Source organism: Narcine bancroftii, chromosome 4 (assembly GCF_036971445.1).
Source record: "Narcine bancroftii isolate sNarBan1 chromosome 4, sNarBan1.hap1, whole genome shotgun sequence".
NCBI lineage: Eukaryota > Metazoa > Chordata > Chondrichthyes > Torpediniformes > Narcinidae > Narcine > Narcine bancroftii.
The window spans coordinates 1,884,509-1,897,306 of NC_091472.1; the positions used below are offsets into that span (position 1 = coordinate 1,884,509).

Genomic DNA, 12,798 nt, shown 5'->3' on the forward strand with positions numbered 1-12,798 from the left:
TGACTGGCCTATTTCTGCTCCTGTGTCTCCTGGTCCTTATTACCCAAGATGTTTCTGCTGTCTGAAACTGCATAAATTTCACACACTATGTCTTGGCCATGTCAGAGGATGGTCAATAGAAAGAATACTCGCTGTGTTAATCACACCTGTCCTTCCCTTTGAATAGGGAACTAATTAGGCTTATCATCTCTTCATATGCAGTTAACCCTGGTAGCAGACATTTATTTTCATGTTCATAAAAATGAGTGTATTATCCCATGGAAATTTGAAGCTATGAGCAGATTCATATTGCCTTGAGTTCAGGATTTGTACCACTACTGCATTCAAGCATGACTGGACTGTTCACACAGGTAAGAAAGAAAGAGCAGTCAGCACGTCAGCTTCGAGGCTACTTCAAAGCTACGTAATGGTGGGGCTGCAACAGCGGACCCTCACACACTTTTCTGCTTTTCAGGGATGAGGTAAACAAAGCCTACCGGAAGCTGGCCATGCTCCTTCACCCGGACAAGTGTCTTGCCCCGGGAAGTGAAGATGCCTTCAAGGCAGTTGTCAACGCACGGACTGTGTTGCTAAAAAGTATCAAGTAAGGATGGGTCGCGATCCTGAAGCATCCTCTTCATTTGTACTTGAGATCTCAGTGGAACCAAGGAGTCAATAAATGGCATTTAATATTTGGTGAGAGTGCAGGACAAATAAACAGGAATGTTTACATGGTGGAATTATACAATCAAGCTTCATGACCCCTAACCTTGTGATAGGATGCAAGCAGCAACTGAGGCCTGTGAAGGGAGAGTGTGGAAGCCATTTAACGCAGAGGTAGATACGTTCTTGATTAGGTGGGGAATTGAGGGTTACGGGAAAAGGCAGGAGAATGGAGATTAGGTGGGGAATTGAGGGTTACGGGAAAAGGCAGGAGAATGGGGTTAAAAAGAATTGTAAATCAGCCATGATGGAATGGTGGGGTGTACTCGATGGGAAGAATGGCCTAATCCTACTTCTATGTCTTCAGGTGATGTGGAACATCCTGTGGCTCAGGCACAATCAGTGGTTCTAACTACAAACCATTTTATGTTCGGCAACAAAATGTTACAAGTAGATGACAGTGTGGTAGGCATGGTTTGTAGATAACACACAGTATTGTGTTCAGTTCTGGTCACCTCATTACAGGAAGGATGTGGAATCTGTGGAGAGGGGGCAGAGGAGATTTATCAGGATGTTGCCTGGATTGGAAAATAAGTCTTATGAGGGAAGGTTAGCAGAGCTGGGACATTTCTCTTTGGAGCGTAGAAGGATGAGAGGAGACTTGATAGAAGTCGACCAGATTCTGAGAGGCAGTGATAGGGTGGACAGACAGCGCCTGTTTCCCAGGGCAGGATCAGCAAACACCAGAGGACGTGTGTACAAAGTGAAGGGATGGAAATTTAGGGGAGACGTCAGGGATAAATGTTTCACACAGAGAGTTGTGGGCTCCTGGAATGCCTTGCCAGGGATGGTGGTGGAGGCTGGAGCACACATGGACAGAGGGTTATGGGTTAGGGAGGGTTTAGTACATTTTTTTAAAGGAATATATGGGTCAGCACAACATCGAGGGCCGAAGGGCCTGTCCTATGCTGTAATGTTCTGAGTTCTAAAATGGTGGTGTGGTGGATAGTAAAGGACAGTACCTACTAAACTGGGAAAGTGGAATGGCAGATGACAGTCATGTCTGGTCTTTGGTGGGTCAAACCAGGGCAGGTGTCGCACTATGAGGCATGATTAGCGTAGGCTGTGGGTAAGGACTTTATACTTTATCCCCATGTCTGCATGGGATCCCTCTGGGCACTCCAGTTTCCCCAACCCTTCAAAAAAACTGTAGGTCAATTGGGCGACCCTGTGCCGAATGTCTACATTTAAATCTTAAAATTTAAGTGAATGGTAGGGCTTTGGATCGTGCTGTAGAACAGAGTGATTTTGGTCTATGGGGACAGAGTTGGGTGGACAGGGTGGTGAAGAAAGCATTTGGTATACTGCTTTCATCATTGAGGACACTGAGTACGGGAGCAGGGACATCACGTTATAACTGAACCAGTCATTGGTGAGAACATGCTTGGAGTGTTGTGTCCAGTTCTGATCAGCCCGCTGCAGGAAGGATATGATTATGATATTACCAGGACTGGAAACTAGAGGGTGAAAGTGGTAATAAGTGGTAATTCTGCCTCGCCCGCAGGAAAAAGAATCTCAGAGATGTATGTGATGTCATGTATCTACTCTGACAATAAATCTGAAAGAGGAAAAGTTTAAAGGGAATATTAGGGGCAACATAGAACATCCCAGCACAGTACAGGCCTTTTGGCCCACAATGTTGTGCTGACCTGTATAAACCTACTTGACAACTGAAACCTTCCCTACCTCTCACCCATAACCATCAATTTTTCATGTGCCTGTCTAAGAGTCTTTTAAATGCCCCTATTGTTCCAGCCTCCACCCAGAGTTTTATGCAGTTGCGACATGACCTCACAACTTCATGCAGAGAGTTGTGGGTGTGTGGGACAAGGTGGCAGCTCAATTGTTAAACGTGAACTCAGTTTTGACATTTTAGAAGGATTTAGACCGAGACGTGGATGGGTGAGGTACAGAGGGATATGGTCCAGGTGCAGGTCAGTAGGATTGGGCAGAAAGATAGTTTGGCAGAGACTAGAAGAGCCTCTTTCTGTGCTGCAGTGTTCGATGGCTCTATGGACTGGGAAGCTTGAGATGTAAATAGAAGCTGGATAAGCTGGCATTTTTTTTCCCCCGGACCATAAGAATGCTGAGGGGGGTCCTTGTACAGGTTCATAAAATAGTGAGAGGCACAGATAAAGTCAGTCTTTTTCCTTGGGCCAGGGCAGCAGGGTTGGCAGAGCAGTTAGTGCACCGCTGTTCCAGCGCCGTGCCACCCTGGCCCAAGGAAAAACGACTCTGACTTTATCTGTGCCTCTCACTATTTTATGAACCTGGACAAAGGGCCCCCCTCAGCTGTCTGTAAGGAGTTTGTACATTTTCCCCAAGGACTCTGGTTCCCTCCAAAACGTACCGGGGTTGTAGGTCAATTGGGTGTAATTAGACAGCACTGGTTTAAGTGGCCAGAATCGACTTCTACCGTACTGTAAATGAAAAAAAGTTAAAACCAGCGGGCATAGATTTAAGGTGAGAGGGAAAATATTTAAAAGGGACCTGAAGGACCTTATTCACATGCACAGGGTAATAGGTCTTCAACACCCTTTCCAAAGCCTCCATCCACATCCTTTCTGTAACGGGGTGACCAGAAAAGTACCAGTTGTCCAAGTACTGCCCATTTATTGGGAGTATTGCACGTCGGTGCATCCTTGAGAAAGAGCAGATTGGTTATGATTGTGACATCCTGTCCGGCCCGGCCCGAGTGTTTCATGAGGAGCTGAGCACTGCAATGACTATCCTCACTTCTGACCTGCTGATGGAAGCAACAGGTGACGGCTGGGTCCAAGACGCTGCCCTGAGGAACACGGACAGAGAGATGCCTGACCTCTAAACCCACAGCCACCTTCCTTTGGGTGAAGTACAATTCCACTCGCTGCACCATTTTTCCTTTGTCGACGGTTTTATCAGGGCTCCTGTTTCCACACCAGGTCATGTATTCCTTTGATGTCAGGGCAGTCATCATCTCAGCTCTGGAGTTCAGCACCTTGGCTCCTGTTGCTTTTAAACCATTCTGCTTCTAACTGGATTTGTCCTGTGATGTTGTATACAGTGCCCTCCATAATGTTTGGGACAAGGACACTTTCCTTTATTTGCCCGAGTTTCAGTTTTCAATTTGTAATCAAATAATTCACAAGATTAAAATGCACATTCCAGATTCTATTAAAGGTTACTTATATACATTTTGATTTGACCATGTAGAAATTACAGCACTTGTTATGCATAGTCCCTTCAATTCAGGGTTCCATAATATTTGGGTCATAGCTTGGTACATATATTAAAGTCATCATGTTTAGTTATTTGTTGCATGTCCATTGCATGCAATGACGGCTTGAAGTCCAAGATTCACAGACATTGCTGGGTGCTGAGTATCTGGTGAAGCTCTGCCAGGCCCCTACTGTAGCCGCCTTCAGATCCTGCTTGTTTCAGGGGCTTGTCCCCTTAAGTTTTCACTTCAGCATATAGAAGACATGCTCAATTGGATTTAGATCGGGTGACTGACTTGGCCATTCAAGAATTTTCCATTTTTTGGCTATAGCAGTATGTTTGGGATCATTGTCTTGCTGTAGGATGAAGCGTCATCCAGTGAGTTTGGGACACTCAGTGGCTCTGGGGGAACTGTCTTTTGCTTCTCTTTCTCTCACTGTAAGAGGCGCTTCAGGCAATTTCTGCTGATGGCGAATCTGTCCACCTTACTGCAGACAAAAGCAAATTCTGTTTAATATTGCACTGTCTTTATTACATGACAATAAAGGAATCTTGAATCTTCAACCTGATCAGATAAGGTGTTTCTACACACCTCAGAGTTCATTTTGCTACTGTCATTATCAATGACATCATTTATGAAGATAAGTACATGTGGCAGGCCATGACATCCCCACCACCAGGTTTCACAGATGAGGTGATATAGAACATACAACGATACAGCAGTGCTGGCCCTTCGGCCCTCAATGTTGTACTGACTCATATATTTCCTTCCTTAAAAAAAGTATTAAACCCTCCCTACCCAATAACCCTCTATTTTTCTTCCATCCATGTGCCTGTCTAAGAGTCTCTTACACGCCCCTAATGTTCCACCCTCCACCACCATCCCCACCAAGGCATTCCAGGCCCCCACAACTCTTTGCGTAAAAAAAAAAAAAAAAAACATACTCTGACGTCTCCCTTAAATGTCCCTCCTTTCACTTTGTACACGTCCTCTGGTGTTTGCTGATCCTGCCCTGGGAAACAAACGCTGGCCGTCCACCCTATCTATGCCTCTCAGAATTTTGTAGACCTCTATCAAGTCTCCTTTCTTCGCTCCAAAAAGAAAAGTCCCAGCTCTGCTAACCTTGCCTCATGAGACTTGTTTCCCAATCCAGGCAACATCCTGGTGAATCTCCTCTGCTCCCTTCTCCAAAGCTTCCACATCCTTCCAATAATGAGGGGACCAGAGCTGAACACAATACTCCCAAGTGTGGTCTCACCAGAGATCTAGAGTTGTAACATGACCTCTCGACTCCTGAATTCAATCCCCCATTAATGAAGCCTTCTTAACTATCCTATCAACCTGTGCAGCGACCTTGAGGGATGTATGGATTTGGACCCCCAAGGTCCCTCTGTTCATCCACACTCTAAGTAACCGACCATTAACCCTGGACTCAGCCTTCTGGTTTGTCCTTCCAAAATGCATCACCTCACACTTATCCGGATTGAACTCCATCTGCCACTTTTCTGCCCAACTCTGCATCCTGTCTAGATCCTCTTGTAACCTTCAACAACTTTCAGCTCCATCCACAACTCCTCCAATCTTCGATTCATCCCCAAACTTACTGATCCATCCTTGTGCCTCTTCATCCAGGTCATTTATAAAAATCACAAAGAGCAGGCCCCTCCACTAGTCACCGACCTCCAGGCAGAAAACTTTCCTTCCACTTCTATTCTCTGCTTTCTTCTCACAGGCCATTTTTTTATCCACATGGCCAAGGCCTCATGACTTTCTGGATGAGCCTCTCGAGGAGATCTTGTCAAATGCCTTACTAAAATCCATGTTGACCACATCTACCACCTGACCCTCAACAATTTATTTTCTTACCTCCTCAAAAAAACTCAATTAGGCTCATGAGGCATGACCTTCCCTTCACAAAGCCATGCTGGGTATCCTTGAGTAGACTGGACTTCTCCAAATGCTCATAGATCCTATCCTTATGAACCCTCTCCGTTAGTTTACGCCCCACTGACGTAAGAATCACCGGTCTATGATTCCCAGGATTCTCCATTTCCTTTTTTAAACATTGGGGCTACATTTGCCGTTCTCCAATCCCCCACCACCTCCCCTGCGGCCAAAGAGGATTCAGAGATCATAGCTACTGCCCCAGCCATCTCTTCCCTCCCTTCCCCAGCAGTCTGGGGTTAGGGGCTCTGGGGACTTATCAATCTTGATGTTTTTAAGAAGATCCAACACTTCCTCTTCCTTAATCTCCACATTGTCCACCACAGACCATTCTATCCTGACCTCACCCTGATCAAAATCCTTTTCTCTTGTGAATACTGAAGCAAAGTGTTAATTTAGGACCTCCTCCGCCTCCAGGCACATGTTGCTTCCTTTATCCTTTAGCGGCCCCTCCTTCATTCTCATCAACCTTCTGTTCTTCACATACACATAGAACATCTTGGAGTTCTCCTTAATCCTACATGTCAAGGCCTTCTCATGCCCCCTTTGAGCTCTCCCAAGTCCTTTCTCAGTCTCCTTCCTGGCTACCCTATACTTCTCATGAGCCCTTCCTGTTTCATGCTTCCTATATCTAACACATGCTTCCTTCTTCCTCTTGACCTGTTTCATCGAGGTGGTATGCTTTGGATCTCCACACTTTGTTCTTGTCATCACTCTGTTAAAGGTTAACCTTGGTCTCATCTGTCCACAAGGTCTATCCACAAACCAGAGGATATGGGTTAATGGTGAAAAGGGAAAAGTTTAGAGGGAACATTAGGGGGAGCTTCTTCACACAGAGAGTGGTGGGGCTGTGGAACGAACTGCCAGCTGACATGGTGAATGTGGGCTCAATTTTATCATTTAAGAAGAATTTGGACAGGTCCATGGATGGGAGGAGTATGGAGGACTATGGATTTGGTCCAGGTTAGTGGGATGAGGCAGAACAATAGTTTGGCACAGACTAGAAGGACCAAAGGCCTGTTTCTGTGCTGTAATGTTCTATGGTTTTCTGGTTCTCAGACCTTTTTCCAGAATTCTGCAGGTTCTTTAAAATGCTTCTTGGCAAACTGTCATCTGGCCATCTAGTTTCTGTGGATAACTAGTGGTTTGCATCTTGCAGCATAGTCTCTGTACTTTTGTTTATAAAGTCTGCGGATAGTTGTCATTGACACATCTTGAAGAGTTACTGATCTGTCGGACATACGTTTGGGGCTTTTTCTTCGTTATGATGAGAATTCTTCTGTCGTTAGCAGTGAGGTCTTCCTTGGAATACCAGTCCCTTTGTCATTACTGAGCTCACCGGTACAATCTTTCTTCTTAATGCTTCCTTGGAATACCAGTCCCTTTGCCATTACTGAGCTCACCGGTACGATCTTTCTTCTTAATGATCTTCCAAACAGTTGACTTTGGTCATCCTAAGGTTTGGGCAATGTCTCTTACTGATTTATTCTTGTTTTTCAGCCTCATGATGGCTTCTTCAACTTTCATTGGGCACTACCCTGGTCCTTGTGTTGAAAAATGGCAACGACAGACTCCAAAGGTAATCAAACGCTTAGAAGCAAGCCTAGCTCTCTTGTACCTCCACCAATGAAGCAATTAAACACATCTGAGAAATGACAAACACCTGTGAAGCCAAATGTCCCAAACAGGGCGGTGTGGTTCGCGCAAAGATGTTACAATGACCGGGATTTGGGTTCGAATCCAGCACTGTCTGTAAGGAGTTTGTATTTTCTTCCTTTGTCTGTGGGTTTTCCCTGGTTTCCTCCCACCTTTCAAAACGTACCGGGGCTGTAGGTCATTTGGGTATAATTGGACATGGGTGGGAAGAGCCTGTTACCATGCTGTATGTCTAAATTTAAAAAAAATTAAATTGTGGTGCCCTGAAATGTGGGGAATATGTATAAAAACTACATGATCAAATCAAAATGGATACAAATAACCTTGAATAAAATCTGGAAGGTGCACTTTAATTATGTGAATTGTTAGATTACAAATTTAAAACTGGAACACAGGGGCAAATAAAGGAAACAAGTATCTTTATGGGCAGGGCAGTGGGGAACCAGGTAGAGCAGTGGTGTTCAAGAACCCTCTCGGTAGAGATTTGAATATGCAGGGATTGGAGGGAGCATGAAGCTTTGTTGTAATATTTAGATGCAACACTTTCCTTGCAGCCACACAGGTAAATAACATTCACCAACTACAAAAGAATAAATCAAATTCCCATAATATGTCAAGAGACAGAAAAAGAGATAAGAAATAGAAAATATTTGAAAAGATGCAGTCAAATCCCCATTATCCAGCGCCTAAAGGGGTCGCGCATGCTGGAAATGTGAATTTTCCGGTTGACTGAGACTCACTCAATGCCTAATACACCTGCATTTAAAATACCCTGTACACCATTTAAAAGACAGTGCAAAATGTAAAGTAATTTGAACAAAAAAAAATCAGTATTGTAATCATTAACTATGTAAAGTTCACTTTAATCAAGTAATTTGAACATGTTGAACACGGTCGCTGGCGCTGTGTTGTGCCAACACTACTCTAACCATGCTTCTGCCCTCAAAATTAACCCCCTCCTTCAAGTTTACAGATAAAGCCTTACTAATACTAATAAAGTTAGACTTACCAGCCCTTTGGGAGAGTATTCTGAGACTCTGATCTCTGGTCCCAGACTCCCCCACCATAGGAAACATCCTCTCCATGCCCACTCTGTCCAGGCTGTCACACTCTCATCATGGGCCACTTCAAGCTCCTATTGCCCCTGTCACTGGACCCCCTGCAGTTCACATACAGATTCAACTGCTCTACGGACTATGCCATCTCCATCACCCCCCATCTAGCCCTCATCCACCTGGAAAATAAGGACTCCGTATGTTCGAATGCTATTTATTGACTTCAGCTCAGCATTTAATGCAATTGTACCTCAGTACCTGATGAGGAAGTTGAGCCTGCTGGGTGAAAACACCTCCCTCTGTAATTGGATTCTTACTCGGGGAGACTTCAGGCAGTCTGGATCGGTAACAGCACCTCCAAGACCATCACACTGAGCTGGGGGCCCCTTCAGGGCTGCTTGCTCAGACCACTGCTGTCCGCTCTGCTGACCCATGACTGTGCAGCTCAAACCGCACTATCAAGTTCGCTGCTGACATGCCCGTGGTGGGTCTGATCAGTAAGAATGAGGATTCAGCGTACAGAGATGAGGGGCAGTCACTAACGGACGGGCGCAGAGACAATGACCTGCATCTAAACATCAAAAAAAACAAAAGAGATGATTGTTGACTTCAGGGGGGACCACGCTCCACTGACCATTGTCGGCTCCACTGTTGAGGTCATCAAGAGTATCATGTTCCTTGGAGTGCACGGTGGAGAATCTCACCTGGTCCCCTAACTCCAGCTCCGTAGCCAAGAAAGCCCAGCAGCCCCTCGACTTCCTGCGAAGACTGAAGAAAGTTCATCTCCCACCCTGCGTCCTCCCTACATTCTACAGAGGATGTATTGAGGGCCTCCTGCACAGCTGCATCACCGCCTGGTTTGGAAGCTGTACCTCCTCGGACCACAAGACCCCGCAGAGAGTGAAGTCAGTGGAAAAGATCAATGGGGGCTCCCTTCCTACCATGAAGGACGTTTACAACACTTGATGCAGGCAAAAGGCAATAAACATTGTGAAGGTCTCCACACACCCCTCATGTAAACTGTTCTCCCTTCTGCCATCTGGTAGGACTTGGGCCCTTACGTCCAGATCGGGCAAAGTTTTTCCCCCCAAGCCATCAGGCTCCTGAATTCCCAGAACATTTGTGGATAGTGTACTGTGGACTTTTACTATATACGTCTTAATATTTTAATATATATGCAAATCTATCCATTGTCCTGGACATATGCTATCTTGTCTTTACTGTGCAAGCATGGTATGAATGATAAATAAAGGGGATGTCTTGAGATCTCTTCATTCTAATCTCTAGCAAGTACAGTCCCAGAGTTTTCAAATGCTCCTCATAAGTAATCCATTTTATCTGAGGATCACTCTAGTGAACCTCCTCTTGACCCTATCCAATGCTGGCATCACATTTATCTTCCTTACCACCAACACTACCTGCAAGGGAACTTCAATGACTCTGGTCCATGCTCTGGGAGATCCCCAATGACCCTGGTGCAGGAGGTTGCCCGATCCCCAATGGGTCTGGTCCATCAGGTTGCCCAGGGAGATCCCCAATGCCCCGGTCCATCAGGTTGCCCAGGGAGATCCCCATTGATCCCGGTCCATCAGGTTGCCCAGGGAGATCCCCAATGGCCCCGGTCCATCAGGTTGCCCAGGGAGATCCCCAATGGCCCCGGTCCATCAGGTTGCCCAAGGAGATCCCCAATGCCCCAGTCCATCAGGTTGCCCAAGGAGATCCCCAATGCCCCAGTCCATCAGGTTGCCCAGGGAGATCCCCAATGTCCCAGTCCATCAGGTTGCCCAGGGAGATCCCCAATGGCCCCGTCCATCAGGTTGCCCAGGGAGATCCCCAATGCCCCAGTCCATCAGGTTGCCCAAGGAGATCCCCAATGGCCCAGTCCATCAGGTTGCCCAGGGAGATCCCCAATGGCCCCGGTCCATCAGGTTGCCCAAGGAGATCCCCAATGGCCCCGGTCCATCAGGTTGCCCAAGGAGATCCCCAATGCCCCAGTCCATCAGGTTGCCCAAGGAGATCCCCAATGGCCCAGTCCATCAGGTTGCCCAGGGAGATCCCCAATGGCCCCGGTCCATCAGGTTGCCCAAGGAGATCCCCAATGGCCCAGTCCATCAGGTTGCCCAAGGAGATCCCCAATGCCCCAGTCCATCAGGTTGCCCAAGAAGATCCCCAATGGCCCCGGTCCATCAGGTTGCCCAAGGAGATCCCCAATGGCCCCGGTCCATCAGGTTGCCCAAGGAGATCCCCAATGCCCCAGTCCATCAGGTTGCCCAAGGAGATCCCCAATGCCCCAGTCCATCAGGTTGCCCAAGGAGATCCGCAATGTCCCAGTCCATCAGGTTGCCCAGGGAGATCCCCAATGGCCCCGGTCCATCAGGTTGCCCAAGGAGATCCCCAATGGCCCCGGTCCATCAGGTTGCCCAGGGAGATCCCCAATGGCCCAGTCCATCAGGTTGCCCAGGGAGATCCCCAATGGCCCAGTCCATCAGGTTGCCCAAGGAGATCCCCAATGGCCCCGGTCCATCAGGTTGCCCATTGAGCCACTTCATTACCCCGATCTCTTGCCTGGTTCCATCCGCATTCAATGCCGCTGGTTCGAGCGCGTCGTACTGCGCCCCACCCCGCCAACCTCGTGGCTCCAGTGGCCGGATTTGTGCGTGACCCGATGCTGGAGCCTCCGGTGACATGGAAGAGGGGACGGACGGAATGTTCTCTCTGCCCCGGCCGGGACGGGCCAGGGCCGTTGAGCAGCCGCCTGGCTGCCCGTCACCCATGGGATCGGGCTGTGCCTACAATGGGCGTGCGGGTCACGGCATTGTGACAGCACGGCGTGGGCAAGAAGGGCAGCGAGCCGGCCGCCGCACAGCGGCGAGCGAAGGCCGGGCGGCGCTGGCCGTGCTCGGAGGAGGTGACGGGGTGCGCTGTGTTAAAGGGGGCCGCCGCCGCAGGCCGGCATGGAGAGGGCGCCGGAGGGGCCGGTGCCGGAGCACGCCGCCTCCACACCATTGCACTGGGGCCACGTGCTCCGCCTGTTCAGCAAGAGGGAGCGCGCCGTGGAGCCGCAGGTCTTGGACCAGTCCAGGTTGTCCATCAGGAAGGAGCACATGGACAACATCAACCAGCAGATCCTGTCCAACACCTCCACCAAGATGGGCTCCTCGTCCCCTGCCGCCGCCTTCCTCGGGCAGCCCTCCACTCAAAGGCTGCACGACGTCTTCGTGTCCACGGGCTCTCGTTGGCGAGGCGTGCTCTTCCCCACGCTCAACCACTCCTTCCGATCGGCCGAGCTGGAGAAACTCTACCAGCGCTACTTCGCCCGCCAGCGGCGCAACTCGCTGGTGATGATGAACGTCACCGACTGCCTGACCAAGCTGGCCGTGCTGCTCATCTACCTGCTCTTCACGCCCGCCCTGGTCGTGCCGCTGAAAAGCGGCATGTCCGGCCTCCTCATCCTCTTCTCCTCCGTGCTCTGCCTGATGGTACAAGCTGGCAAGGACGCCATCTCCCACAGCTACCTGCAATACATTGGGCTGGCCACCTGGCTCTACCAGACCTTACAGGTGCTCTTCAACGTGGGCATGGGGCTGGAGAGCAACGAGGCGTGGTACACCCTCTACACGGTGTTCGGCACCTACACCATGCTGCCCTTGCCGTTGCTCTGGAGCATCCTGGCCGGCACCCTGTCCTCCCTCGCCCACCTGCTCATGGAAGGCTTGCGCTATTCCGGCCGGCCGCTCTTCATTCACCAGGTACTGGACCGACCCGCTTCCATCTCCCCACCTCCTTCCGTCCTGCCAGAGCCGTGTCTGCAATGCCACCATTCACAGTCAACCCATCTGCTTCCTCCACCAGCAACCACGGGGGTGGGGGGGGGGGGCAATAAACCACCCTCATACCCCCACGTTCAAACAGTGAACTTTAGAGCATTACAGCAGGGGCCTTTCAGCCAAAATAATACTAAACCCCTTCCTATGTAACCCTCTATTTTCCCTTCATCCATATAAAGACCCACCAGCACAGAAACAGGGCCCTTCTCGTCTGTGCTGAACCTTTTTTATTGTCTTGAACCACTGACCTGCACCCAGTCCATACCCCTCCCATCCATGTACCTGTCCAAATTCCTCTTAAATGATCATTCAGCTAGCAGCTCTTTCCACACCCCACCCATCTCTGTGTGAAGAAATTCCCCAAAACCTTTCCCTTTTCACCCTTAACCCATATCCTCTGGTTTGTATCACACCC

The 12,798-nt window shown here is 48.8% G+C and overlaps 3 protein-coding genes across 12 annotated transcripts in view; 2 read left to right on the forward strand and 1 right to left on the reverse strand.

Annotated features, from left to right (window-relative positions):
• dnajc27 (DnaJ (Hsp40) homolog, subfamily C, member 27) overlaps positions 1 to 7,854 on the forward strand; it is a 43,618-nt gene extending 35,764 nt beyond the window's left edge. For 2 of the 3 annotated variants that reach the window (XM_069930613.1, XM_069930615.1), the window contains 2 exons: positions 455 to 583; positions 7,346 to 7,854. In XM_069930613.1, the coding sequence (XP_069786714.1) occupies positions 455 to 583; positions 7,346 to 7,475 (259 nt within the window). In that variant the 3' untranslated portion in view covers positions 7,476 to 7,854. The remainder of the gene's footprint in view (positions 1 to 454; positions 584 to 7,345) is intronic. The other variant, XM_069930614.1, reaches the window with a different exon arrangement.
• The window catches only part of LOC138760267 (protein EFR3 homolog B-like), a 242,207-nt gene extending 230,999 nt beyond the window's left edge, over positions 1 to 11,208 (reverse strand). For all 7 annotated transcript variants that reach the window (XR_011355520.1, XM_069930610.1, XM_069930612.1 and 4 more), the window contains exon 1: positions 11,122 to 11,208. The gene's annotated coding sequence lies outside the window, so the exon portion shown is untranslated. The remainder of the gene's footprint in view (positions 1 to 11,121) is intronic.
• A 184-nt stretch (positions 11,209 to 11,392) lies between these two features.
• LOC138760266 (adenylate cyclase type 8-like) overlaps positions 11,393 to 12,798 on the forward strand; it is an 89,638-nt gene continuing 88,232 nt past the window's right edge. For both annotated transcript variants that reach the window (XM_069930603.1, XM_069930604.1), the window contains exon 1: positions 11,393 to 12,305. In XM_069930603.1, the coding sequence (XP_069786704.1) occupies positions 11,511 to 12,305 (795 nt within the window). In that variant the 5' untranslated portion in view covers positions 11,393 to 11,510. The remainder of the gene's footprint in view (positions 12,306 to 12,798) is intronic.